Source organism: Sesamum indicum, linkage group LG2 (genome assembly GCF_026168435.1).
Source record: "Sesamum indicum cultivar Baizhima isolate 11 linkage group LG2, ASM2616843v1, whole genome shotgun sequence".
NCBI lineage: Eukaryota > Viridiplantae > Streptophyta > Magnoliopsida > Lamiales > Pedaliaceae > Sesamum > Sesamum indicum.
This window is the reverse complement of record NC_142658.1, coordinates 22,951,928-22,976,187: the sequence shown is the minus strand read 5'-3', so window position 1 is coordinate 22,976,187 and position 24,260 is coordinate 22,951,928. Positions and strand designations below refer to the sequence as shown.

Genomic DNA, 24,260 nt, shown 5'->3' with positions numbered 1-24,260 from the left:
GATGAACCAAGAAACCGAGTCCTCAAAACGCTTTCATGTTATGAGAAGAGATACACATTTAACAGTACATATATATACATACTGAAAGGTTGTGGTACTATTCATCATCTTTCCATATTTCCCGGAGCAGCTGATACCGGAGAACGTTTCTACCACCCTTTTCTTTTGGTATTAAGCTGAGTTTTGCTAAAGCAGAACTCTGGAAGCTGTCAGGAATGATTGCAGTGAAGGGTGAGTCGAGCTCATCTAGCTCATCGTCACTAGTGTAGGATTTTCTGAGTGTTGATAACCTGCTGCTCTGGAGCACTTGGCTTCCCACTTCTCCCGCACAAGTTAGTAAAGCTGCAGGAGGAGGTGTATATTTTGTAGGGCTCGCAGTGCAGGGAAAGCTTGTGAGTAAATCTCCCGAAGAATCTAAATCCTCCTAAATCAAGAATGAGTAGCTAAATTAGCTGAACTGGAATATCAGATTGCATATTTTTATGACTATTTGCTTTGTAAAGATTGTGCAGTGATTCAGACAATTGTAACATATACAACCTAAGGGTAATTACATAGACCACTCCTGAATATTAATGTAATCACTAATTATACCATTCTCGCATTTGAAATTACGAACACACTCTTGTGTTAATTACAACTGTACTCTTATGTTTTAGGAGATAGAAAATTAATGTCCCATCAAGCTTCTAAATACTAATACATATTTAAATGAAATGAGGTAGTTATGGTTATGCAGTACTAACTGAGAGGAGAGTGTTGTAATTAACCCTACAATCTAATGTTATCGAGTCGAGCGCACAAGTATTCCACTTTGTCGGATGAATCTATAAGTCCATTTGTAGTAAAGTGACTTCCAGTTAGCTAAATAAGTACCAACCTCGATGTCCAGGGCTTCGATGATGTCTTGTGGAAGAGGATCAGGACAGAATTCATCAGGAACAAAACTGTCTAGGACCCTTTTGATTATTGTTGGACCAAGCATTGGGCAAACCTTGAAAAAGAAAAAAAATGGATAATGAGTACGAACCGAAAATAAGAATAGAATCGTACAGAAAACTTTTGTGGGTAAACAATTCGGTTTCATGGTGACTCACTTCTTTTCTGGTAGAAGCATCAGCAAGCATTCCAAATGGGAGCATCATAAGATCACTCAATGAGTGCAGGAGACGGAAAGCCTTGAAAGATTCTGGTTTCTTGCCATCTCCAAGAATATCACTATGCTCAATTGAGTCATCATCTAGGCCAAAGAGATCAGTAAGCCATCTGGACCAGTTTCCGATCTGCGTTACAGTTAAAGAAGGAAAGAACCTTGAACTAACTTTTGTTGGTTAACAGCATCGCAGATTCAGAATAAATGAATAAATGCAGAAGGGCCGAAAATATAGTGTGGTAAGAGAAAATATGATGTAGAATCTTCTTCTCTACTTACAGCATTTTTCAATTCCACACCAGCACCAAAGCTTGATTTCCCAGGCAAGATTGGGAGGACTTTAGAATCACTAATGGGATCGGAAAGAGGATCAGTGGGCATTTCCTCAGCAGATTCACGTAGAACAGCATTGAACATTGCCACATCCAGCCTATTAACCAACTCTTCCATCACCTAAAAACAGCAGGCTAAAAAGATCATTACACTATCTCTATTTTCGACAATTCGTGGTGCATGCATTCAGATGAAGCATTTCAGTCTTTCTAGGATGAGGCTCAGGATCCATTGTGTTCAAATATTTAAAGGCTAGTTTTACTGAGAATGAATAGCTGCCAAAAGTAACAGATCTCCGGAATGAGCAATGGTATAGAAAACAAAAGATACCGTAATACTCCTCTTCGAGCATTTTCATATTCTATGTATATATTGACTTGTTGCTAAGTCTCAGAGAGTCAGACATATCAAAATTAAATGTAGAAATGACTATTGGTCCATGAAATGATGCCTTGTCTGGATTGAGCATGTTTATGATATCAACATACCAATCTAACCAGCACAGACAAGCAACCACAATCATGGCCTCCAGCCCGAATTGGACAAAGCCTTTCACAGGCATCTTTGAATGCTTTCTTCCATAACTCCATCGAGAAATTGCTTTGTTCATGATTACTCATGCTGTTTCTTCTTCCACAGATTTTCTTTGTATCAGAGCCTGAGGTCAAACCATTACTTTTTGCAACTGTGCACTGCATATGCGGTGTAAAAGTCTGCAATTGTTTTTTAAGAAAAAGTTAACACACTTTATCTGAGAACTGTGTAACTAAATAAGAAACTAGTCAAGCATGGAAAACAGAGAATAGAGAACCAACCTGCCACCATACAGATTCAACAATTCGAGAAAACAGCCAAGATTCAACATTTTCCAGTGCAAGAATAAATGTCCAGACATCCTCCCAGTCCTCAGGTTCTTCATTTGACTTAGATTGGTCTCCCTCCACATGAGAGAAATCTGCCCGTTTATGTGGAAGTCTTCCAGTCAATTCCGGTCCAGTACCATTCATTTTGCTTTCTGGTCTATTAGAACATTGCAATTCTGCTGCGATCTGGCTTACAATGGCCCTCAACATTATCACATTTGACAACCAGAAAGTCAACCTGTAAAGAATATTTAATAAATAGGGGAGCTGTTTGGCACAAAAGAGAAGCAATTCAGTGCACTCACATCCACAGAAAATTCTGAAATTAGATATCCAAAACTAACCTTGGAACATCGTTTCCACATGATTTAGAAACCAAAACTAACCCAGATACAGCAGCTCTTGCTGCAGTAGCCCGTTTAACTTGAGAGCCAGCTTTGCAAGCATTAGAATAAAATCTGGACAATCGTCGAGCTGGAGCATGCACCTTATTCACTGAACTTGCATGTTCAGCAATTATGGAATACAATCCAATCTCAGCAGCTGCTGCTTCCCTCAATTCTTCCTCGAGCATCTGAATTCGAGTTTTCCATTCACTTCTGAAGTCCGAGAGTTCACCTGCTGTGATCTGGTCATCTGATTGTTCACCAATATTCACCGGGCTAGCATTTGCATCATTTATCTGCACATCTTCTGGCTGCAACTCTTTTTCTTGAGAAGCAGGGGAGTGGAGAGAATTGGCAGAGTTGGAGTTAACTGTGTCTTTCCCACTATTATCAGCTGACAAAGCTTCATATGAAAATCCTTCAGAGGATTTTTCTTCTACAGATTTTTGAGTGTTTTCAGTAGTTGTACATTTGCTATTGGGAATCACTTCATGGGAGGTAAGGGGAACATCTTTCTGCATACAATTTGCTAGAACGGTGTTGGGCTTCTCATTTATATCATGAAAACTTATGGATGACTGAGAAGATCTAATGAAGGTGGTCTCAGGGTTCTTCTTGACATATGTCGTGCTTCGCTCATAAAACCTGGAGAACGAAATGTTCTCATTTACATGGCTCCCCATATCTGGTGATGCATCAGTAGATGAAGGCAGTAGAGTTCTGTTTTCCTCCTGGTCATATTCATCATCTCTGTTACCATTCTGCATTGAGTTACAAATTATTACAAAGTAAAAGTAATCACATGGGGTGTTGATTAAGAGTTGGCTGATATCCTAGGTGTCTAACGCAACTTAAAGATTTTCCTAATGTGGTATAAGCATCCACACTGTGGAATCTTTAGAGATGGCACATTTCCAAACTCTGACAATTTGGAACATCAATATCTATCCTTTCCTTTCTTTTTTTTGTTCCTTCTTCACGCTGGTCATTTTGACAATCACAGTCAAAGCAAAAGTTTCATGCCAAGAAACTTCTAGCTGCAGCAAGATAAGCAACACAATTATGCAGAACTGTCAGCTAAAATAAACATCAATGAGTAACTTGCCTACCTTCTCAATTAGAGATGGTGAAGATGTTGCAGCCTCAAAGGTCGACGACCCCCCTGTCCTTGATGAGTGAGAAGAAGCTTCGTCATCCGTAAAAGAGGCAATTTCCAACTCATCATTGTCAAATGATGCTTCCTTCGATAAGCCAACATTTGGTGATGAGCTGGAGCTATCCTTTTCAACTGGCTCCAGAGTAACTATCAAAGCGGGTTGCAGTAAGTTATTAGAACTCTTCTTGAGGTTTACCGAAGCACTAATGCTTGTGATGTGCTCTATCACTCCATAATCCGCAAGGTTTATTATGGCAGTCCCCAAGAGTTGACCTTTAGCCTTATCCTTACGTGGCACAAACAGACTAAACTCCAAATAATTCTTCTGAAATCTATTGTGGGCCTTCTTATCTTGGTAAAGAATCAAAGGAAGCTTGAAAGACTCGTTAAATACAATTTTGGAACCTTGAGCAGTGGAAAACAAGGAACCAGAATACTGATTACCACTTTCCCATTGAAGCAACACGGTTTGAGCAGATTTCGGAGATTCTAATGGAGGCCAAGGCCTAATCTCCTGTACATTGACAATGTAATTAACTTTAACGGAAGTGCCCTTTCTGTGTCTCGACCGAAGCCCTAGGACCATAGCTTGAGAAAGATAACAAGAGTTTTTGCTTGTTGTCTCTGATCAAACACAACCTGACCAACAAAACCACAATATATAATCCCATGAACAAGAATGCCATTATCAAAAGACACAAAAAATTACACACAACTCAGACAATACGCCATATCTTAAGAAGCAGACTCCTGCCTTTTGTCAACTACAAAACTTCTTCTTCAAGTCCCCTAAACTAATTTGAACTAGCAGTCTATCAGTATTCTAACTCTTATCTTTCAAAATGTGTGCCCGGCACGTGTATCCATCACATATACAGAGATTATCAAGAAAAAAAAAAGCGCAGAAAGAACGTTAAAAACAGGAAACACTTAAGATACCAGACCCAGTTATACGACCACAACAGAATCAACTGCAAAAATCAGATTATCATGCCCAAAAAAGTAATAAAGAAAAGTAAAAAAACTACAGAGAAAAAGAACCTAAGGGGCAAGCAATTTTCTCATCAACTACGTGACAACAGAACACATGATAGACATATTGTATGCATATCAGCAATGGATCATCACATATACCCCACCAGAAAAGGGTCTAAAAATATATATATTAAGAAAAGGTTTAAGCAATTAGAAAGAAGCAAAGACAATTCAGCTACCTATATCAAATTACACTGCAGACGGGATTATAGCTTCTTTGTTTCGGCCCAACGGAAAAAGAGATAAAAAGATTGAAAATTCAAGGAAGAAAACGAACAAGATGCTGGCCTGAAGCAGCAGCAGCCTGTATAGTAATAGGATACAAGTCCACTGGTTCGAGCTTTTTAACCGTGTATGGAATTCTTCAGTCGTACGGCGACAAATCTAAGATAACCGCTCCCTCAATAACAAAATAACGAAAAAGTATTACGCCGACCAACGCAGAATAGAAAACTGGGTGTTGGAGTTGAACTTAGATTATCAAAGATTTTAATATGTGTGTGGGGTGTGGCAGGCGCGTGCAGAACGCATTCTATAAAAACATTATTATCTGATGCCCTCTTACATTTACATCTCATTGATAGTCGCCGCAATTCCTGGCTCACAACTGGGTCAGTGGGGACAGATAAATACAAATACCGCGGGATGTATCTGAGTTTGACTGATCACTGATGATAGGATCCTTTTCTTTTCTTTTAGTGTTTCCGTTTTTGGGTTTTATTAAATGTAGAATTTCAGTCGATTAAGTGGTCGAACATGAGTGGGTGAATACAAGAATCAAGATAAGGGATTTCTACGTTTGCACCAAGTCAGTCATTCGAATGACGCAGTTGAGGTTTGTAACCGCGTCTGCTGGCTGAATAAATTTGGCAGATATCGTCAATGTTAACACGGCTAAGGCTGCAATAGATCATAGATCCATCCTATATGCACGAGACTCCCATATTTTGACTATGTACCTGAATAAAGTACGGTGTTCGCAGTTCAATGACGAAGTACTTTCGAGCAAATCTAACAGCAAAAATGTTACTAAACATAATCGCTTAAAACATAGGATTCAACCAACCGATGCTCGAGTATTGAGACGGTAACATGTCAGTTAAATTATTGACAAAATTACAGAGAAACACACTGATCGAACGGTTCTTTAAACGATAGAAATCATGAGAGGAAGACATCTCATGTTATATACCAATTGAGCCTAAAGAACAGTGGCTGATCTCAAACATATAATATAGAATCTTAATCAGTCATACACAATACACCATTAAAATAGAATTCTGAATTGCCTCTCCGAGTTTATTTGATGGGATCTCACAGCAAACATATTGTCCTGCAAAACCAGCAATCCAAACCACATATGTTATAGATCAAAAGTTTGAAGTTGCTCGTAGCAGAACAAACAACAATTAACAATAAGGTTTAATTCGTTTTCTTAGAATAGAGAAAAAAAGGAGCAAAGTCTTGTTAGCTTCTAGTTAAATAGATGCTCTGCGTAACATATGCTTTACAAATTGGAATATAATGCTGACGAGTCTTGTAGTAGCTAATTGAGTCAAAGGGAAGAGAATTTCTAACAAGAATTTCTGAGATGAGTGCAATGCATTATGGCTTAATTGCAGCAATGTGTAAGGAACTATATGAATAAAGATAGTTGCAACTACAGGCAAGCACCGGATTAACATAAGGAAAGCGTCCAATGTTCTTTATACTACTATTTGTCTGATAGGTAATACAACTCTCATCAGTTAAGAAATCTAAGCAAGAGTAAGAGGCAGGGTCTGCAAAGGCATCAAACAAGAGAATCTCAGTAAATATTCCTTTGACTGCCAAGAAAATGTTCCTGTAACAAAATAGAAATGAAAAATTCAAACTGTTCTATTTTAGCACCAACCTCTATAGAAGAATCAAGCAGCAGCAGCCTGTTGTAACTCTCTGTCTGCCCGCTCTCTGATCCTCCTTTCAAGCTCTGGTCTAAAGTGCCTGATAAGCCCCTGAACTGGCCAAGCTGCGGCATCACCCAAGGCACAAATTGTGTGTCCTTCAATCTGCTTGGTCACCTCCTGAAGCATGTCAATCTCCTCCAGCTTAGCATTTCCCACCTTCATTCTCTCCATGATCATCCAGAGCCATCCTGTACCTTCTCTGCAAGGCGTACATTGTCCACAACTCTCGTGCTTGTAAAAGTAAGAGAGTCTTGCAATAGCATCGACAACATCAGTAGACTTGTCCATCACAATGACAGCAGCAGTTCCTAACCCTGACTGCACAGCCTTAAGTGCATCAAAATCCATTAGCACATCCTCACAGACATTCTTGGGAATTAATGGAACAGATGAACCACCTGGTATAACCGCGAGTAAATTATCCCATCCACCACGAACACCACCACAGTGTCTCTCGATAAGCTCTTTCAGTGGTATACTCATCTCCTCTTCAACAGTGCAAGGTTTGTTTACATGGCCTGAGATACAAAAAAGTTTTGTTCCAGAATTATTTTTCCTTCCGAAACTTGCAAACCATTCTGGTCCACGCCTTAGTATGGTGGGGGATACAGCCACTGTTTCAACATTTGTAACAGTTGTGGGGCAACCATATAGACCCGCATTTGCTGGAAAAGGAGGCTTCAACCTAGGCTTTCCTTGTTTACCCTCAAGGCTCTCTAGAAGAGCTGTCTCTTCACCACATATATAAGCCCCAGCACCAAAGTGGATATGCACATCAAAATCATACCCTGATCCACATGCATTCTTGCCCAAGTAACCAGCTTCATAAGCTTCTCTCCTTGCCTTCTCGAGGTTCTTTCTCTCATTCACATACTCACCCCGAATATAAATATACGCAGCTCTGGCTCTCATCCCTACTCCAGCTATTAAGCAACCTTCAAGTAATTTATGTGGATCATGACGCATAATTTCTCTATCTTTACATGTTCCAGGTTCACTTTCATCAGCGTTAACAACAAGATACGAGGGACGGCCATCAGATGTCTTTGGCATAAAGGACCATTTAAGCCCAGATGGAAAACCAGCGCCACCTCGCCCTCGAAGACCAGATTTCTTTATCTCATTAACAATCCAATCAGCTCCCTTAAGTACTAGGTCTTTTGTCCTGTACCAGTCTCCACGTTTCATGGCGCCTTTGAGAAAGGGATCATGTAGCCCATATACGTTTGTAAAAATGCGATCCTCATCTTTGAGACCGCCAAAGTGTGTCTTCTCTGGAGGTGGCGGAGGGGGTGGCGGCTGTGGGGTGGTCGAAGTTGTTGCAGCGGTGTTGAATAATCTCCTTGCTTGGCTCCAATTCTCAGCGGAGCGCTGAATCAAAGCAGTCCTTTGTAGAGAAAGAATGCCCCTTATAGGTGCCTGTTAAAACATCGCAAAAAAATGATAATCCAGAAGGTTTATTTTCAGACCATGACGATTAAGTATATGGAGATGCTCTTCATTTCATCTTAAATGAGATGTAAAACTTGCAGCATGCTGCTGGACAAAATGCCCAACCCCCAAAATCAAAACAAGACATGCCCAGAGACATATGACTAATCCTCAGAGCTGATATCTTCTGTTTGTTGCTTGTAAATTAAAAGGACAGCTTGTCATAGCTGAGAAGCCAAAGATTCAAGAATTTCAAGTAAGTGCTATTATCTTCATCTACTTCAACCACTCGTAAATATAAATAAATGTATGTATAAGTTCAAAACAAGCGACACAGGGGGGCACCAAGTTTAAGCCTGATGGAGTAGAACCCTTGACATTCTTAACAATCAATATACACATAGGGAATAATAAGTTCTTGAGCAGCTCACTATAATGATTTTTATAATCTTCACAGGCGGAGAATACCAGAAAAGGGAAAGGACAACGAACGCGGCCACAGCCTCAGCTGCCAACACTATCCCATAACGCAGAAGATCATATTTTTGCAGCAAACTAAACCATAAAAAATAGTGCCATACGGGAACACTCCTCATGTACAATCTAGAAACTTAGCCAACAATAACTCTCAAGCCCTTTAGCACCCTCATCGAACCCCTTCTTCCCCCAACAATCAAATTAAATTCCTCAACAATCAGTCGGATCCGTTTGCACGGAAAATAATTTTTTTTCCCTGAAAATTTACTTACTCAAGACAACAACTCCGAAAAGAATCATTTATTTACAATGTCAGAGCTTCGAATTTTCAGCTGCAAAAATAAATAATCAATTCCAAATCCAAATTTGAGTTTCAGCCAATTCCACAAGCAAGATCCGATCTTTACACTTGCACCAGGCACAGAAAAAAAAAATGGGGGGAAAAAGATAAATCAATTGGATAAAGATACGAACGCGTACCATGAGGGCATCAAATGTTGTATGAGTACCGACGATATGACAAACCGGCGATGCAGCTCTTACAGAGAGATTGACGAAAGTACAGAGGAGAAAGCGAGCTGGGTGAAAGCAAGCCTATGGTAGTATTTGGTACGGCAGAAATATTTACGGTTAGGATGCGAGTTCTCTTTGACCAGTATGAGAATCGTACGGTACACAATAAGGACCTAGTGACTAGTTGTGATGATCAAAGTGGCCACGTGGAGGTATCGTGGAGTTTCTACAGCAACACAAGCGTTAAAGAGGATTGGGTCAATGTTGACATTAATTGGGCTGAACCTCATTTCATATAATAGATTGGGCCCTTGTGTCTGTTTAGTACAAGTAAGAAATTGGATTTTTTTTAACAAAAAATAAATTATAATATTTATTTGAAGTGAAATTTTTAATAAATATTTATTCAAGTGTGTTAGAGATGGATTAATGCACAACTTAAAGGTTTTTTTTAAAAAAAAATCACACTCTAAAATTGTAAATGAAAAAAATATTTTTTTTTTCCATACTATATTTAGGCGATGGTTGCGCAAGTAAAATTCCGATAATCTTAGTTATCACGACTTAGGTCACCTAAATAAATGATGAGCATTTATACAATATGAATTATGCTATACTCTAATGGCTCTTAATCCATATGTGATTATTAGAAATTAGGCTTGTAATGATAGTAAATAACTTAAATTTGACTCAAATTCCTTCACACTTACTCATTACGAGTCCTAATGAAATGTATTAATAAAAATACATTATCCCAATATGAAATATTCAATTTTGTATAAAATAAATGATTTTTGAAATGCATGGTGTTTGTAGGTTGGAGGAAGAGATTTTGCAGGCCAATTCCGGCTATAAGTAAACACCAACTGCTTCTGTGTCTGCTAATGGGTAACTCTTTTTATCATCTTCTTTTGCTTGGCCGGTTAATCATATTTAATTTCCCAATCACTCAATAATTCTTATGCTTTCTACATCGTCTCCTAAAATATTAGGGAAAAATGCAATCAACAAATTGCATTATTTTGAAAAACACAAGTGAATAAATTGCTATTATTTTTTTGTAGAGGAGTAATTTGCTCATTTGTAATATCACAAAAAAGTAAACTGCATTAAATTCTAAAATATTATATCTCACTTTAATGTTATATGTTTACATTGTACACATAGGTAGGTATATTGTACGCAGTTTGACATTAAAATTATAGTTGACGCTAATTTATAACATTAAAGTGTGATAAAAGATTTTCGGTAATAATTTAATTTAAACTAATTAGTAGAAGGGGAGGGTAAAAAGGTAATTGAAACCTTTTATGGTTATTGAATTAATTAGCAAGGTTGATTTTTTCAAAAGAAGGAGAATCAGAGTAATTAAATGGAGAATGATAAAGTGTCGTTATCTCTAAATCATCCACAAAATTAAACACATTTATATCTTAATTATTATAACCACTCAATGTCAACAAAAATATATAATATAATTAAAAAAAATAATGTTTAAAAAACTTGGTTAAATCAAGTTTTTATTCATCCTCACACTCCACACTTGTACCGCTTCCTCCTGTCTTGTAAGCTTCTCTTCTTCTGCAGGCGCCCACGCACATTTCACACACCGTACTGAGAAAACATCACGCGTAATTGGAGCTTTGATGTGATATTGCGAGATCATTACTAATGTCCACCACAGTATTCACCACCACCTCCAGCGGAGGCGGAGGAGGGCAGTACATGATCGGAAGGAAACAACAGGTTTTTCCGGTGGGGCTTCACGCTGATTACGATGAGTACGAGACGATTTCTCAACGCCTCGTCGACGCTGCTCATGTCAATGATCTCCAGCTAGCTTTGGAGCTCGTTTCTCATCCATCTGTTGACGTTAATTTCATCGCAACAGTTTGTTTGAAATCCAGGAAAACTGAGGTTGTGTTGAACGGGGAGTCGGCGAGTGAGGTCCGTATCGAGTTCGAGGAGTTCAGGACTGACGTCACCGCTCTTTTCCTCGCTGCTCATAACGGAAATATGGCGCTTGTCAGGAAATTGCTGGTGATCAGTCTTCCTAAACCTTCTAGTATTAATATCTATAATTTTAAACGTTTTCTTCTTCTTTTTCAGGCAATCGTCAACACTGTTTACCTTTGATTTGGATTTCTACTGTGCGGAGTCAAAGTCGCATGTTTTTATTGCATTAATTTTGATAATCACTGTATTATTTCAAATTAAGTGTAGCATATTTGTCATGTTACTTAATAGTAAATAATATATTATTTAAATAAATTGCTATTTAAATGTATTCATCTATAATGAGACGTTTATTTGTGGACCTATTGATTATAATGTGTGAAGTGCATGATGCGTGTACTATTGATCTAACGTGAATCGCCAACCAAAAATCAATTTCAAGAGTTTTGTAATTTTGGTATATCATTCTCCTCCTATACGAATTTTGACCTATTTTGCAATAATTATTATAATTTCTAGAATCATTATATGTGTAATATTATTGGTCTCACATGAAATATTAGTAATATGTGAGGAGTTTTTTTTTTTATTATTATTATTATTTCCTATTTTACTAATTTTTCCTTATGTAGGTGTGTCTGTATGTGTTTTTCTTGCAACTTTTCTTTTTGTCTTCTACTCGATTCAAGTTTAAGGTTGCATGTTCCGATTTCTATTTTTCTATCTGAATTTTACGTCACTTTGAGGTGAATATGTAGTAGTTTATTGAGCTTCTTTTGAAGTATGTCTTATGTTCTTATAGAGTCTGCACAGATAAAAATTTTGGTCCAAGATTTCAAAAATTGAATTCTATGTACTATATTTGGTAAAGTTAGCGATTATGCAGATTTATATTGAGTTTTGATTCGGAGTTGTTATGTGCGCTGAAAGCTTTATTCCCATTTTCAAATTGGTGGCAATTATTAGTAGGAGAATTAAATAATTATTTCTTGTTTGCCTTTCTTGAAGCCCAAGGGGACCTAAAAGTCTCAAAGTGAATATTAATTTACTAATGGTTTCTTTCTAGCATATTAATGTTATACATGATGTCTAATCAGAATAGGACTCTTTGTCTATTCTATCTTTCCACGTCGACTGATCTAGATAGCAAATATTGTCTATTTGCAAACGGAAAAAAATTCAATGGGGGCCATCGGTGACATCCTTCGCAATTTTGCACATAAACTTGTATTAGGCAAAGAACACCCCGAAATAGGCCTTAGACATTATTGGTACCGCATTCACTAGCAAATACGTACTGTTTTTTTTTTTTCTCCAGTACTTACCTTCTAATTTCTGGGGCTAGATTGTGGTCTGCACGCGGATACGAATATACGATCCATGATAATTAATTAAATCTTGTTGTTCCTCTCGGAGGACAGAATGTCGGAGCTAATGTCAACCAAAAATTGTTCCGAGGGTATGCAACCACAGCAGCGGTCAGGGAGGGCCACCTTGAGGTGTTGGAGATGCTCGTGAATGGTGGGGCTGCTCAAGCTGCATGCGAGGAAGCCTTGTTGGAGGCATCCTACCTGGGGCGGGCCAGACCTGCTGAGCTGCTCATGGGCTCTGAAATGATCCGTCCTCATGTTGCGGTGCATGCCCTTGTCACTGCATCCAGCAGGGGGTTTATTGATTTTGTCGAAACACTCATCAAGGTACTTCATACTGCTTTTTGTTTGCGTCTTTCATGTGAAATATTATATGTATTTCTTCAAGAAGATACAAACATAATCACTGAATGAATGATTGTGCTTTAACCCAAGTATTAGGTTTAGGTGTTCAGCTAGCGCAGAATGTTTTAGAAATAAACAATCTAGGAGTTTTTATTGAACAATGGCCAAATATGCTAGGTTTTGGCCACATGATAAGTTCATTTCCACTTTGCTCATTTGGCTCCCTTGCTAGTGAGAATTGGAATTCATGTTTGTGTGTGCATGTGTCAACTGTTACTCTTTAATGGAAAGGTAATATTAGTCAAGTATTTGCAAATTATTGGCTAAACAGAGTGCATAAGTACTTATATATATTAGTGTCTTAAAAGATGAATAATTAGCGTTTTGGTTGGATATAATCTAGGAATCATGGAATCTTCAAACAATGACAACCTTTCTCTATATCCATTTTAATTTCTTGTTTGTTCTTTTCCCCTCTAAATTCAATTGAAGGGAATTTGGAGTTCTAATATGACAGAGGAAGGCATGCTCCCTATCTTGTTCCTATAAGTTTGTTTATTAATTAATACAGAACGGAGTGGAAGCCAATGCAAATGCCAGGATACTCCTGCAATCTTCAAAACCATCTCTCCACGCCAATGTCGATTGTAACGCACTTGTTGCAGCAATTGTCAGTAGGCAGGTCTCTGTTGTTGACTTGCTGCTAAAGGTAATCATTACAAGCTTTTGAATTTGTAGCGCAGAGTGCATAAATGCAGTATCAACAATAGCCAGGCCCAGCCTCGTCTCATAACATATATATTTATTTTAGAGACATGCTTTTTGAGAACAAGAATTCAACAATTGGGATGACCCGTACTTAAGTCTTATTTCCAGATAACAGATACCCCAAAACAGTGCGAAGCTGGGTGTTGACTGCAACTTTTTGCATACAACCAGCATGAATTTCAAAATATGGCATTTATTCTCTAACATTGATCTATTTTATGTTCGTGGAGAAATAGTTGGGATGCAGAACAGATACCAAGGCTAGGCTGGGTGCTTGGTCATGGGATGTAACTACTGGAGAAGAGTTCAGAGTTGGTGCGGGGTTGGCTGAGCCATATCGTGTCAGTTGGTGTGCTGTGGAATATTTTGAATCCAGTGGTCTTATTTTGCGTATGCTCCTTAAGCATCTCTCTCCTAATATTCCGCATCTGGGTAGGGCAATTATCCACCATGCCATCCTATGTGGCAATGCAAGAGCATTCGAGGTGCTTTTGAGTTGCGGTGCTGATATAGAATTCCCAGTTGAAACAACTAAACAGATAGACTTCCGCCCAATTCATTTAGCCACACGACTTGGGTTGGCTAAAATTCTTCGTCTCCTGATAAATGCTGGCTGCAATCTCAACTCCAGAACAGGATCTGGGGAGACTGCACTAATGATTTGTGCTAGATATAAGCAAGAGGAGTGTCTTAAGCTTCTGGCTTCTGCAGGTGCTGATTTTGGTTTGACTAATATGTCTTCTCAGTGTGCAATGTCCATTGCTGGATCAGTGCGGTGGATGCTTGGCTTCCAACAAGCAGTTGTGGACGTGATTCGAGCTGGAAAAATAGCTCAATCTAGCAACGCTGAAATATTTTCTTCTTTGTTATTTGTAACTCGAGCAAATGATGTCGAGGCCTTAAAGAAACTCATTGAACAACCAGATCTGAATCTCAATGAAAAAGATGAGAGCGGATTCTCAGCAGTTATGGTTGCTGCAGCAGGTGGTCATGTTGAGCCTTTTAGGCTTCTTGTTAATGCCGGAGCTGATGTCGAAACTTGTAATAAGTATGGCGAAACAGCACTAAGTCTAGCAGAAGCAAATGAAAACAGGGATTCATTCGCAAAGGTACTATCTGCATATGCCTATGCAAAGGGCAAAAGCAAATCTAACGGATCGTCTGCTTTACATCATGCTGCACGCCTTGGCAACCTGGATTTAGTTCGAGAATTGACACATGAGGGTTGTGATGTTAACATTCTTGATTCTGATGGCTACACTCCGCTCATGCTGGCAGCAAGGTCAGGCAATGCGAGTATGTGTGAGCTTCTCATCTCATGTGGGGCGAAGTTTGATATCGAGAATGCAAGGCATGAGACTGCACTTTCACTCGCAAGTAAGAATAAAGATGGAAGTGATGCAGAACGTGTGATATTAGACGAACTTGCTCGAAGACTTGTACTAAGTGGGGATCATGTGAAGAAGCACACAAAGGCGGGAAAAGGGGCACCCCATGTGAAGGTGCTGAAGATGGTAGAGACTGCAGGATTGTTGCGTTGGGGAAAATCGAGCAAGAGAAACGTTATCTGTCGAGGAGCTGAGGTCGGTCCAAGCTCAGCATTCAGATGGAACCGTCGGAAGAAGCCTGATGCTGATGATCCAGGTGTTTTTCGGGTGGTGACTACAAAGAATAAGGAAATCCATTTTTCTTGCCGTGGGGGAACTGAAATGGCCAAGCTTTGGGTAAGGGGAATAAGGCTGGTGACCCGGGAAGCTATTTTTGGAAGGAATTCTGGAGATGTCCACATAGTGCATTAGGATTTTCTTGAAGTAGCATACATATCATATAGAGTTCTCTCTGACCATCAACAGTGATGTGTGTTTGCAGAAATCAAATTGCATACTCCATTGTCTACTTAGGCTGGTCCTTCGTAGGGCAGCTTCTCAGATTTACCAACATGAATATGATTATTTGTAGGAATTCAAGGACAACATAACATTTATGTCTCTGTGAGTTTGTGTGTGTATGCGCTGACGCGAGATCTCATAGTGTGCGTTTGTGAGTTTACAACGTGCTGAGTATGGTGCTTGCATAAGCCAGTTCAGTTGCATGGTTTTCTGAAGTTAATGCAATAAGGTAGTATATATTGTACTCTTATCGGAAAATCAATTTCAATTGCTATCTTTTTGAAGAAATTTTCATTTTTCAATCAATTAGCACTTTATCTTCTTGCAGTATTGCTAGAAAACCATGGTGCTATTAAATTTCATATTGAACTTGAAACTAAACTTATAAATAAATCATTTCGAACTAAGTTAAGGTTTTTTTCTTAAACACTCACACACTCAAGTGACTCAATACACTCATGCACACATCCTGCTTTAAACATAAGGCATTCTGTAGAAAATATTATAAAATTTAAATGTGAAATATATATTCTTTTGATAGCTTAATTTTTTTTGTTCAAATTAAATTAAATTAAGCTATTATAAAGTTGAATTTTAACCAATCTAATAATTCTTTTAAATAATTATTGATTATAGATTTTGATTAACAAGTTTGAGACAAACTAAACCTGTTTACCTGTCTAACTAAAGCCATATTAACTTAATTGTGGGAAACCGCAAAATCAGAACTCACTGGTGTGGTGCATTCGTCCTTCTCTAATAGTGATTTTTACAAATAAGTTGCGTGGCGCTGTTTTTTCTTGCTTGGCGATTTTGCTTCCTTGCCTGAAAATGGCCGTTAAGCAGCGCTTTTATGCAGATTCTTAAGAAGTAGTGTTTGAAATTTCCCTTAAGATCGCCTAAACCCTAGCAAAATCTCCCGACTTCAAACTGCTCGATCGGTTCCAAATTCCCGGTGATTGTTTGTGTTCTTTATCAGTTTTCCAATGGCGCAATTACCTATACTCCAATTCGAAGAGAAAATTGTAGAAACAGTAGAGAAAAATCCTGTCGTGGTAATAATTGGAGAAACTGGTTCTGGTAAAAGCACTCAACTTTCTCAAATTCTTCAACGGAGAGGTTACACGAAATCTGGTTGCATTGCTGTTACTCAGCCGCGTCGGGTCGCTGCTGTTTCTGTATCTAGGTAATTTTCTCGCTTCTCAATAAGTTGTTTTTGTTATGAATTTTACTTCTGCATTTGCGTGTAGACTCTTCGAGGGCATCTGATTATTCGCTCTTTTTTCATGCATTCTGATTTTAATTTCCTTATGTATCCTATTGTTAAGTAGTTTATTTGGAGAATCTTGTTTGAATTTGGAAGCGTAATGAGTGAACTTTAGTAGTGAGTTGTTGTCTTTCTAGAGTAAGAATTGTTGTTTGTTCATGTACTTCTTGTATTAATTCATGTGAAACTTACTCTGCTAAAATTGTTTCATCTGGGAAGAATTTAGAATTATGGTTACCTTACCTGTCCAAAGTTCCACTGGGTACTTTTTGGGTAAGTATGATTTCCTATTTTTACATGCAAAGAAAGCATGGCCTTTGTTGATTTCCCACTCTATTCCCAAGTTTTTTGTTATTGTTTGTTATAAAGATCACGTGTTTGTATGTGTTCAATGGGTGTCTTTATGTATTTCTAATTTATTTTCCCTCTTGGTTTAATGCACAGGCGTGTTGCGCAGGAACTCAATGTTAAGCTTGGGGAGGAAGTAGGTTATGCCATACGCTTTGAAGATAGAACTTCAGAGAAGACACTGATTAAGTAACGTGGCTTTATCAAGTATTGAGAAACAATTGTAGGGAAGTGAAAATTTGTATTTAATCACATTGCTGATATTAACAGGTGACAAATTTCATGTGCAGATACCTAACTGATGGAGTTCTCCTTCGTGAAAGTCTTTCCAATCCGGATCTGAGTCAATATTCAGTAATTATATTAGATGAAGCTCATGAGAGGAGCTTAAACACGTAAGTCTCAATGTTATGATTGCATCTGTTTATTATAGTTAGTGGTAATAAGCTGGTACTTCTTAGTTGTACAAGATCCAATGATGACAGTGTCTAACTTGGCCTTTGCTATACAGATGCCTGAGGGAATTTAGCCCTTTGCCTCTTTTTCCCCTTCTTTCGGTTAACCTTCTGTTTTCATTTTTGTGTTTGCATTCTGCAGTTAAATGCTTTCTGTATGTTCCTGTGAGATTTTTGTGTTTAGGATTGTCTTTAATCTTCCATATGCTAACTTCCCTGGTTTCCCTTGATAGAGTTTAGTAGTTTGATATGTGCTAATCTATCTGAGCAGGGATATATTGCTTGGATTGATGAAGCGGTTGATTAAGTTACGTGCATCCAATTTGAAGGTTTTGATCACTTCAGCTACACTTGATGGTGAGAAAGTATCCAGATTCTTCTCTAATTGCCCCATCCTCAATGTCCCAGGAAAGTTGTTCCCCGTTGAGATACAGCATAGCTCAGAGAGACCCAAAAGTTATCTTGAAGCTTCTCTAAAAACAGCTATTGGTATGAGCAAGCTTTAGATGTTATGGCATATCAATTAAGTATCCTCATTTTGTTGCTTCAGTCACTTTTTTGTGTTTATCAAGTGAGGGTTAGTGGGAGGAGGTGCAGTATGGTTCGCTGTCATTGCTCATCACATTTGCTTCTAGTCTGGATTCTTATTTAGATGGTCTTGCATGTTCTGTAGATATACATGTTCGAGAACCAGAAGGCGATGTCTTAATTTTCATGACAGGACAGGTTTGTATGTTTTTTCTTGTCTGCTGCACCAATGCTGCTGTAACTTTCCAATATATTTTATTATTAGACAGATATTAGTTGAAATTGTAGGATGATATCGAGAAGTTGGTGTCAAAATTGGAAGAGAGAATCAAACACCTGGAAGAAGGGTCTTGTATGGATGCTATAATTCTTCCACTTCATGGATCTTTGCCTCCTGAATTGCAGGCTAGTCATTATTTTGCAACCAGTTGCTATTTTTCTCTTACAAATGAAAAATTGAAGTATCTTTGTCTGTCTGTAATCTGTATTGCTGTTTATGTGTTGTTCCTCAGGAATTTTTATTGAAAACTTTCTGGTCTTTTCCGGTGCAATTATCTTTGTTGCTGTTCTGATGTATGCCTAGGGGTGCAAAAGAATCTGGCTCGAGATGAGTTTTAACAAAATTTCAGGCTTGAGCTCAAGCCTACGAGTTTGAATTTGAGCTCAACAAGCGTATCTTTTAAGGCTCAAGATCTAGCTCGAAAGGAAGAAAAGATTGATTTTTGCTAAAAGAACTAAAATTTTAATTCAGTTGTATGAAATAGTTTAAGATTTAATTTCTGAAAATATCTGTTAAACAAATTAGATTGACAAAAGTCTTGGATTTGATAATAAGAAGAGGTTATTCATTTTATAGCAAAACTAGTAAGTAATTTGAAATAGTGGATTAGCGACTAATATGAATAGATGTTAATAACGATAATTAGAATGTTTTTATTAATTTATTATTACAAAATTTAATGAGAAAAAAAGTTTGTGCTCTAATTAGCTTAATGGTAGAAATATATGACTTTGTAATTACTGTTATCTATATAATATCAGTGTAGAAGTAATATTTTTAATAAAAATATAGAGAACGTATTAGATTATGTAAACACTTATACATAACTTGGTATTATAATGCATGTATTAAATTAAAAAATATGAACAGAATATGAAAAAACTATAATTCTTAGAGCATGTCACTTCTGCACATAAGTTTTTTCGGAGGAAGTTCTTATTTTAATTAAATTATATAAGAAATTAAGTTCAATAACATATGATCTTTAAAATTAACATATATTTTCGAGAAATAAGATAAGAACGACTATAAGAATAGATTATGCAGATACGACGGTAGCTATTAAATTCTTATCTAACTATAATAGAAAAATGTTACAAACCAAGCAAGTGCAGTAACTCTGAAGTTGAATATCATGTAGGTTGAGAGCCCCAAGGATGTTGTTTCTCGTGTCATTATTAACGCCTCAAATTGCTTAGCAAAAAGTCTTTTGTTGATTTCATCATCTAGAACTTCTGTTGTTCTGTTTCAATGTAGTGCCACTAGTTTGTAGTTCTGCTTGTGTTTTGTAATTATGTAGCAATATTAGTTTTTGCTCTTTGTCCTGAAGGTGCGACTTTCCTGTTTCAGCTTTAACTGATATGAATTAGTCTTCTTAATAAATGTTCATTTCCTTTTTGTCACTTCTTTATTTGCTTTACCCTGCAGGTCCGTGTATTCAGTCAACCACCTCCCAATTGTCGTAGATTTATAATTGCTACAAACATAGCTGAGACCTCTTTGACTGTTGATGGTGTGGTGTAAGAGACTTGATGCTCTTTGATTTTATGTGTTGCTTTGTGTATAAAATGTACAGTTGCATTATGAGGATTCTATTGCAATTTATAACCTAACTCGCTGTATCGTGGATGTGGATATATGTCCAAGTATAAGATCCATCAACCTCTGATCCTTGAATTTGAGGACAGAGTCCTGATCCCTGTGTTGTGTAGATATTTCAATGAATTTTTAACCAATTTCTCTAAGAGATTTTTACCACATACTTTTAATTATGGTCAATTGGAAATGTTATTGCAAATGGTTCATACACTGCTGAAAAGGAGAGGGGTGATTCTTTTTTCATTTTGAATCTTTTTGAGCAAAATTTCAGTTTCTATCCTTTATTTAGTTTCATGTTAAGAGTCTTTCTTGTTGTAACTTTTGTGAATTCTGATTTGAACTGCAGCTATGTAATTGATACCGGTTTTGTGAAGCAGCGACAGTACAACCCATCAACTGGCATGTATTCTCTTGATGTTGTCCAAATTAGCAAGTATGAGACATATACTCCCATAATCAGTGAAACAAAATTGATTTTGGTGCTTATTCTTCATGCGCATGGATTTTGTACTTCCAATTGGGTGGTGCTAGTAATTCTTGTTTTCCTGACCATGCTCTTCCCTCAAATTTAGATTGCAATGTATATGTATTACGTGGAGGCTGTATTTGATTGATTTTGTTACCTTTTTAATTGTTTGTTTCAGAGTGCAGGCTAATCAGCGTGCGGGAAGAGCTGGAAGGACACGTCCTGGAAAGTGCTACCGTCTGTACCCTTCCGTGGTTTACAAGGATGACTTTTTGGATGCTACAGTCCCTGAAATACAGAGATCTTCCCTTGCGGGAAGTGTGCTCTATTTAAAATCATTAGACCTCCCGGACATTGATATTCTCAAATTTGACTTCCTTGATCCACCTTCCTGTAAGAAGGCATATCTTTACCTGCTTTCTATTTCAATCTTGATATGTTTGTGATTTAATATCTATATATGCATCTAGATGGTGAGACCTTGCTTTGCCTTTGCTGCAGCTGAGGCTTTGGAAGATGCCTTAAAGCAGCTATATCTCATTGATGCCATAGATGAAGATGGTTCAATCACAAGTCTTGGACGAACTATGGCTGGTAACAAATTCTTCTCCGAATAGAAGTATTTTCTTAGCATGGTGCACTCCTTTGCCACTGGTTTTTATACCCGTTGTCTCCTATTAGTTGTGGTGCACACATAAATTAGCAGCGTCTAAAGCTTGAAAAATTTAAGCTCCTTGTTCCCAAGGCATTAGTAGTGATTAACCAAAACAAGCTAAAACAGCCAAGCTATAACCCAGTTAATGTGTTTATCAGAGATTCCATGTCTTTTCTTTTGTATTCATTTGTTCACTTTTCTATGAATTTTGGGCTAATCAAGATATCACAACCATTTGTGTGTCTATATGACTTTGGGCCTTATAATGCCGTGACTAGAAATATTTACTCAACTCTTGTCTTTTTGATTTGTAGATGCACTTTTATGGTGTGATGAACATGTTGAACTAATTGGAATCAATACCTAACATGGGCAGGAAGAATCTAGAGTCTTCGGCCGTACTTGTCTCTCTTCGCCATTGTCTTCTCTGTATTATGCTGAAATTTTTTTGCAAGCTACCTAATCAAAAAAGAACTAAGTTCGTCATAGTACCATAAAAATCTACAGATTTACAGCCTGCCCAAGCTTCAACATTTACTTTTAACTTGATGTTTGATTAGTAGCCTAGAAACAACAAGGAGAAAATGGGAGTTAACATGGAAATTGTTTTTTGGGAAGTCTGCTTTAGAGTTGAAATCTTCTATCATATGCAGAACTTCCACTAGAACCTTCACTGTCGAGGACTTTGTTAGAGGCAAATGAGTGTGGCTGTTTATCTCATGCTTTAACAGTTGCCGCAATGCTATCAGCAGAAACTACATTGCTTTTAGGTCAAAGGTACATCTTTATCTTCTCCTGTCTGTACGTGGTTTCCTTATGCTGGCACTTACAAGTGCTATATACGATGTCGCAAGAAGTAATTTGTATGTTATGAAAGATCCCTGCTTATGTCAAGACTAAACTGTTGCACAACTTTTGTCTGTTTAACTCAAAAGCTTGTTACACAGACTTGTTTATTGTATTTGCAACTTTACCTAGTTGGAACCAAGGAAATGAGTCTTGAAGACTTGGAGATTCAAAACTTGGAAGAACATTATCCAGTGCCTTTAACTGGACCAGAGGATGCAGGAGTAGAAATTGAAATTCCTCATCTGTGATAGAGTCATTGTTTTGTTACATAGGCTCTTTTAAACAAATATTTCCAATTATTAAGCAGAATCAAATTCTTCTTATTGATCATACGTAAATTCAATTTGTCTCGCAGTAAGAGCACTGATAAGAAGCGGAAGCATACTCCTTCACACCTTCCTGATGGTTCTGGGTGGGGTGACCACATCCAGTTGTTGCAAATTTATGAGCTTTGGCATCAAACTGACTACAGCACAGACTGGTGCAAGGAGAACAACTTGCAGGTACCAGTTTTTTTGTTTTATTCATGGTAGTTTCTAGTTGCATGCATGTTGGATACTTTGTGTTTTAACTCGTTCAGATTTGTACTTGATACAAATTGATAGTTTTTATGTTGGAATGTTCTTACTCCTGAAATATTCGCCTCATGTGAATTATATTGAGAGATTGACTCATTGTTGCACTTTATCTTGCTGATCTAGGTGAGAGGGATGATGTTTGTCAAGGATGTCAGGAAGCAGTTAACCCAGATAATGCAGAAGATTGCTAAAGGTTAGTATTGTGTCCGTGTGTGTGTTTATGTATTGCATATATTTCTATTTAAGTTATTTAGTTTGTGCAACTTCTACCTCTTACCTTGAGGAATATGCACTAATATCTCAACTGCTCTATTTAATATCTGCCAATTAAGTATGTTTAATCCCTCTAGATTGGAAATACAGATAATTCATTGTACTATTCTAATTGCTTTCCAAATTTTGCTCCCCATGTTTCCATATTAACAGGATCCATGGATGTTAAAACAAGTCAAAAACGGAAAGAAGGCCAAGATTACAGACCTTTGAGAAAAGCTCTGTGTTCAGGATTTGCAAATCAACTTGCGGAGCGAATGATTCGTCATAATGGCTATCGCACCCTCGGTTTCAAGTCACAGTTAGTTCAGGTAGATGATTCACTAACCAAATGAGAGAGAGTCATTTCTCTTGATTCACTCACTTTGTGCAAGTTCTTGTCCGTCAGGTGCATCCGTCATCAGTGCTGAAACCAGATGAAGATGGTATGCTCCCAAATTACGTTGTCTATCATGAACTTATTGCTACATCACGGCCATATATGCGTAATGTATGTGCCGTTGAGATGCAGTGGGTCAGGCCAGTCTTAGCTAAACTCGATAAAATAAATGTCAGGAAACTCAGGTTGGCAATCTTTGCACTTCTGTGATATGTTCACTTCTTAAAATTCGAGTTTCATTTAGAGCTTGCATTTCTTGTGTAACCTGGTTTTGTGCTTATTCAGTGGCGGAGGCAGCCAGTCCCATGAAGAAATTCAAACGGAAAACTTAAACCTGCCGAAGGATGATGCTGGTGTTCCTCAGCCCCTTGATGACCGAGAGAGTAGAATTCTTGCAGCTCGGGAACGTTTTCTTGCTCGTAGTCGTAAAGCCAACAAATAATAGTATCCTTTCATGTTCAAATATTTTGCAAGACCTATACGTTTGTTGCCCGATTCATCTTGGAGTCGTCCGGTTGCATCTTGACAGTTGAGGAAGATTGTAAGTTGTATATCCTTCCTGGCTTGATGTCTCTCGGAGAGTTGAGGCCATGTAAAAACTTATACCTTGTACTGTAACATGATGATTGTGAGGGTGAGTTTCATATATTCTTATTTTTCTGTATGGAATATATATTCATTTACAAGAAACTAAAATGAGTTGGAGTGCAGAATTTTCTGAATATTGCGTCAGCTATTATGTGGGATGTGGCACTTAACCTAGTCGTAGGAGTAAAAGTGACCGTGTTGAATGAGCTCAGCTGCTGATCTTTGGATTCTCAAAATTGTATTTTATTTCTTAAGTCCCTAGTTGAGTTAATGTGGGTTCACGAGTAGGCACAACGAAATTGAGGAACCTTGGAGTAGGGGATAAAAAAATAAATAAATAAATGATCTTTTTTAAATATATAATTTCAATATTT

General features: G+C 37.7%; 4 protein-coding genes across 6 annotated transcripts; 2 read left to right on the top strand and 2 right to left on the bottom strand.

The window, feature by feature from the left end:
* Positions 1 to 2: 2 nt before the first annotated feature.
* Positions 3 to 5,452, bottom strand: LOC105156693 (uncharacterized). 3 transcript variants are annotated; one of them, XM_011072906.3, is made up of 9 exons: positions 5,106 to 5,452; positions 3,845 to 4,530; positions 2,694 to 3,496; positions 2,302 to 2,587; positions 1,975 to 2,199; positions 1,433 to 1,606; positions 1,098 to 1,283; positions 881 to 994; positions 3 to 424 (listed from the first exon to the last, which is right to left on the bottom strand). In XM_011072906.3, the coding sequence occupies exons 2-9, from the start codon at positions 4,475 to 4,477 to the stop codon at positions 98 to 100; spliced, it is 2,748 nt and encodes a 915-aa protein (XP_011071208.1). In that variant the 5' UTR covers positions 4,478 to 4,530; positions 5,106 to 5,452; the 3' UTR covers positions 3 to 97. The 3 variants fall into 3 exon arrangements, with proteins under 3 accessions (XP_011071208.1, XP_011071210.1, XP_011071209.1); XM_011072908.3 differs by having other exon boundaries at positions 2,694 to 3,466; XM_011072907.3 differs by having other exon boundaries at positions 5,204 to 5,452.
* A 530-nt stretch (positions 5,453 to 5,982) lies between these two features.
* On the bottom strand, positions 5,983 to 9,419 carry LOC105156691 (NADH dehydrogenase [ubiquinone] flavoprotein 1, mitochondrial). The gene is made up of 3 exons (XM_011072903.3): positions 9,261 to 9,419; positions 6,821 to 8,291; positions 5,983 to 6,259 (listed from the first exon to the last, which is right to left on the bottom strand). The coding sequence occupies exons 1-2, from the start codon at positions 9,261 to 9,263 to the stop codon at positions 6,834 to 6,836; spliced, it is 1,461 nt and encodes a 486-aa protein (XP_011071205.1). The 5' UTR covers positions 9,264 to 9,419; the 3' UTR covers positions 5,983 to 6,259; positions 6,821 to 6,833.
* A 1,329-nt stretch (positions 9,420 to 10,748) lies between these two features.
* Positions 10,749 to 15,923, top strand: LOC105156690 (uncharacterized). Its single transcript, XM_011072902.3, has 4 exons — positions 10,749 to 11,333; positions 12,671 to 12,946; positions 13,536 to 13,673; positions 13,969 to 15,923. Exons 1-4 carry the CDS (start codon positions 10,965 to 10,967, stop codon positions 15,529 to 15,531), a joined length of 2,346 nt encoding a protein of 781 aa, XP_011071204.1. The 5' UTR covers positions 10,749 to 10,964; the 3' UTR covers positions 15,532 to 15,923.
* Positions 15,924 to 16,324: 401 nt separating this feature from the next.
* On the top strand, positions 16,325 to 24,020 carry LOC105156688 (RNA helicase family protein). The gene is made up of 16 exons (XM_011072901.3): positions 16,325 to 16,807; positions 17,333 to 17,425; positions 17,527 to 17,631; positions 17,963 to 18,180; positions 18,365 to 18,417; positions 18,508 to 18,624; positions 19,928 to 20,019; positions 20,445 to 20,531; positions 20,743 to 20,957; positions 21,066 to 21,158; positions 21,873 to 21,996; positions 22,424 to 22,571; positions 22,770 to 22,839; positions 23,073 to 23,230; positions 23,308 to 23,483; positions 23,584 to 24,020. The coding sequence occupies exons 1-16, from the start codon at positions 16,608 to 16,610 to the stop codon at positions 23,738 to 23,740; spliced, it is 2,106 nt and encodes a 701-aa protein (XP_011071203.1). The 5' UTR covers positions 16,325 to 16,607; the 3' UTR covers positions 23,741 to 24,020.
* Positions 24,021 to 24,260: the final 240 nt, after the last annotated feature.

Bases quoted from the DNA above. Each gene is read 5' to 3' on its own strand.
- LOC105156693 (XM_011072906.3), bottom strand. From the start codon at position 4,477: ATGGTCCTAGGGCTTCGGTCGAGACACAGAAAGGGCACTTCCGTTAAA. The intron at 2,200-2,301 runs GTTGGTTCTCTA...AAACAATTGCAG, and splicing joins TTGAATCTGTATGGTGGCAG to ACTTTTACACCGCATATGCA. The intron at 995-1,097 runs GTGAGTCACCAT...TTCTTTTTCAAG, and splicing joins ATGCTTCTACCAGAAAAGAA to GTTTGCCCAATGCTTGGTCC.
- LOC105156690 (XM_011072902.3), top strand. From the start codon at position 10,965: ATGTCCACCACAGTATTCACCACCACCTCCAGCGGAGGCGGAGGAGGG. The intron at 11,334-12,670 runs GTGATCAGTCTT...CTCGGAGGACAG, and splicing joins CGCTTGTCAGGAAATTGCTG to AATGTCGGAGCTAATGTCAA. The intron at 12,947-13,535 runs GTACTTCATACT...TAATTAATACAG, and splicing joins TTGTCGAAACACTCATCAAG to AACGGAGTGGAAGCCAATGC.
- LOC105156688 (XM_011072901.3), top strand. From the start codon at position 16,608: ATGGCGCAATTACCTATACTCCAATTCGAAGAGAAAATTGTAGAAACA. The intron at 18,625-19,927 runs GCTAGTCATTAT...TTTACCCTGCAG, and splicing joins CTTTGCCTCCTGAATTGCAG to GTCCGTGTATTCAGTCAACC. The intron at 23,484-23,583 runs GTTGGCAATCTT...GTGCTTATTCAG, and splicing joins ATAAATGTCAGGAAACTCAG to TGGCGGAGGCAGCCAGTCCC.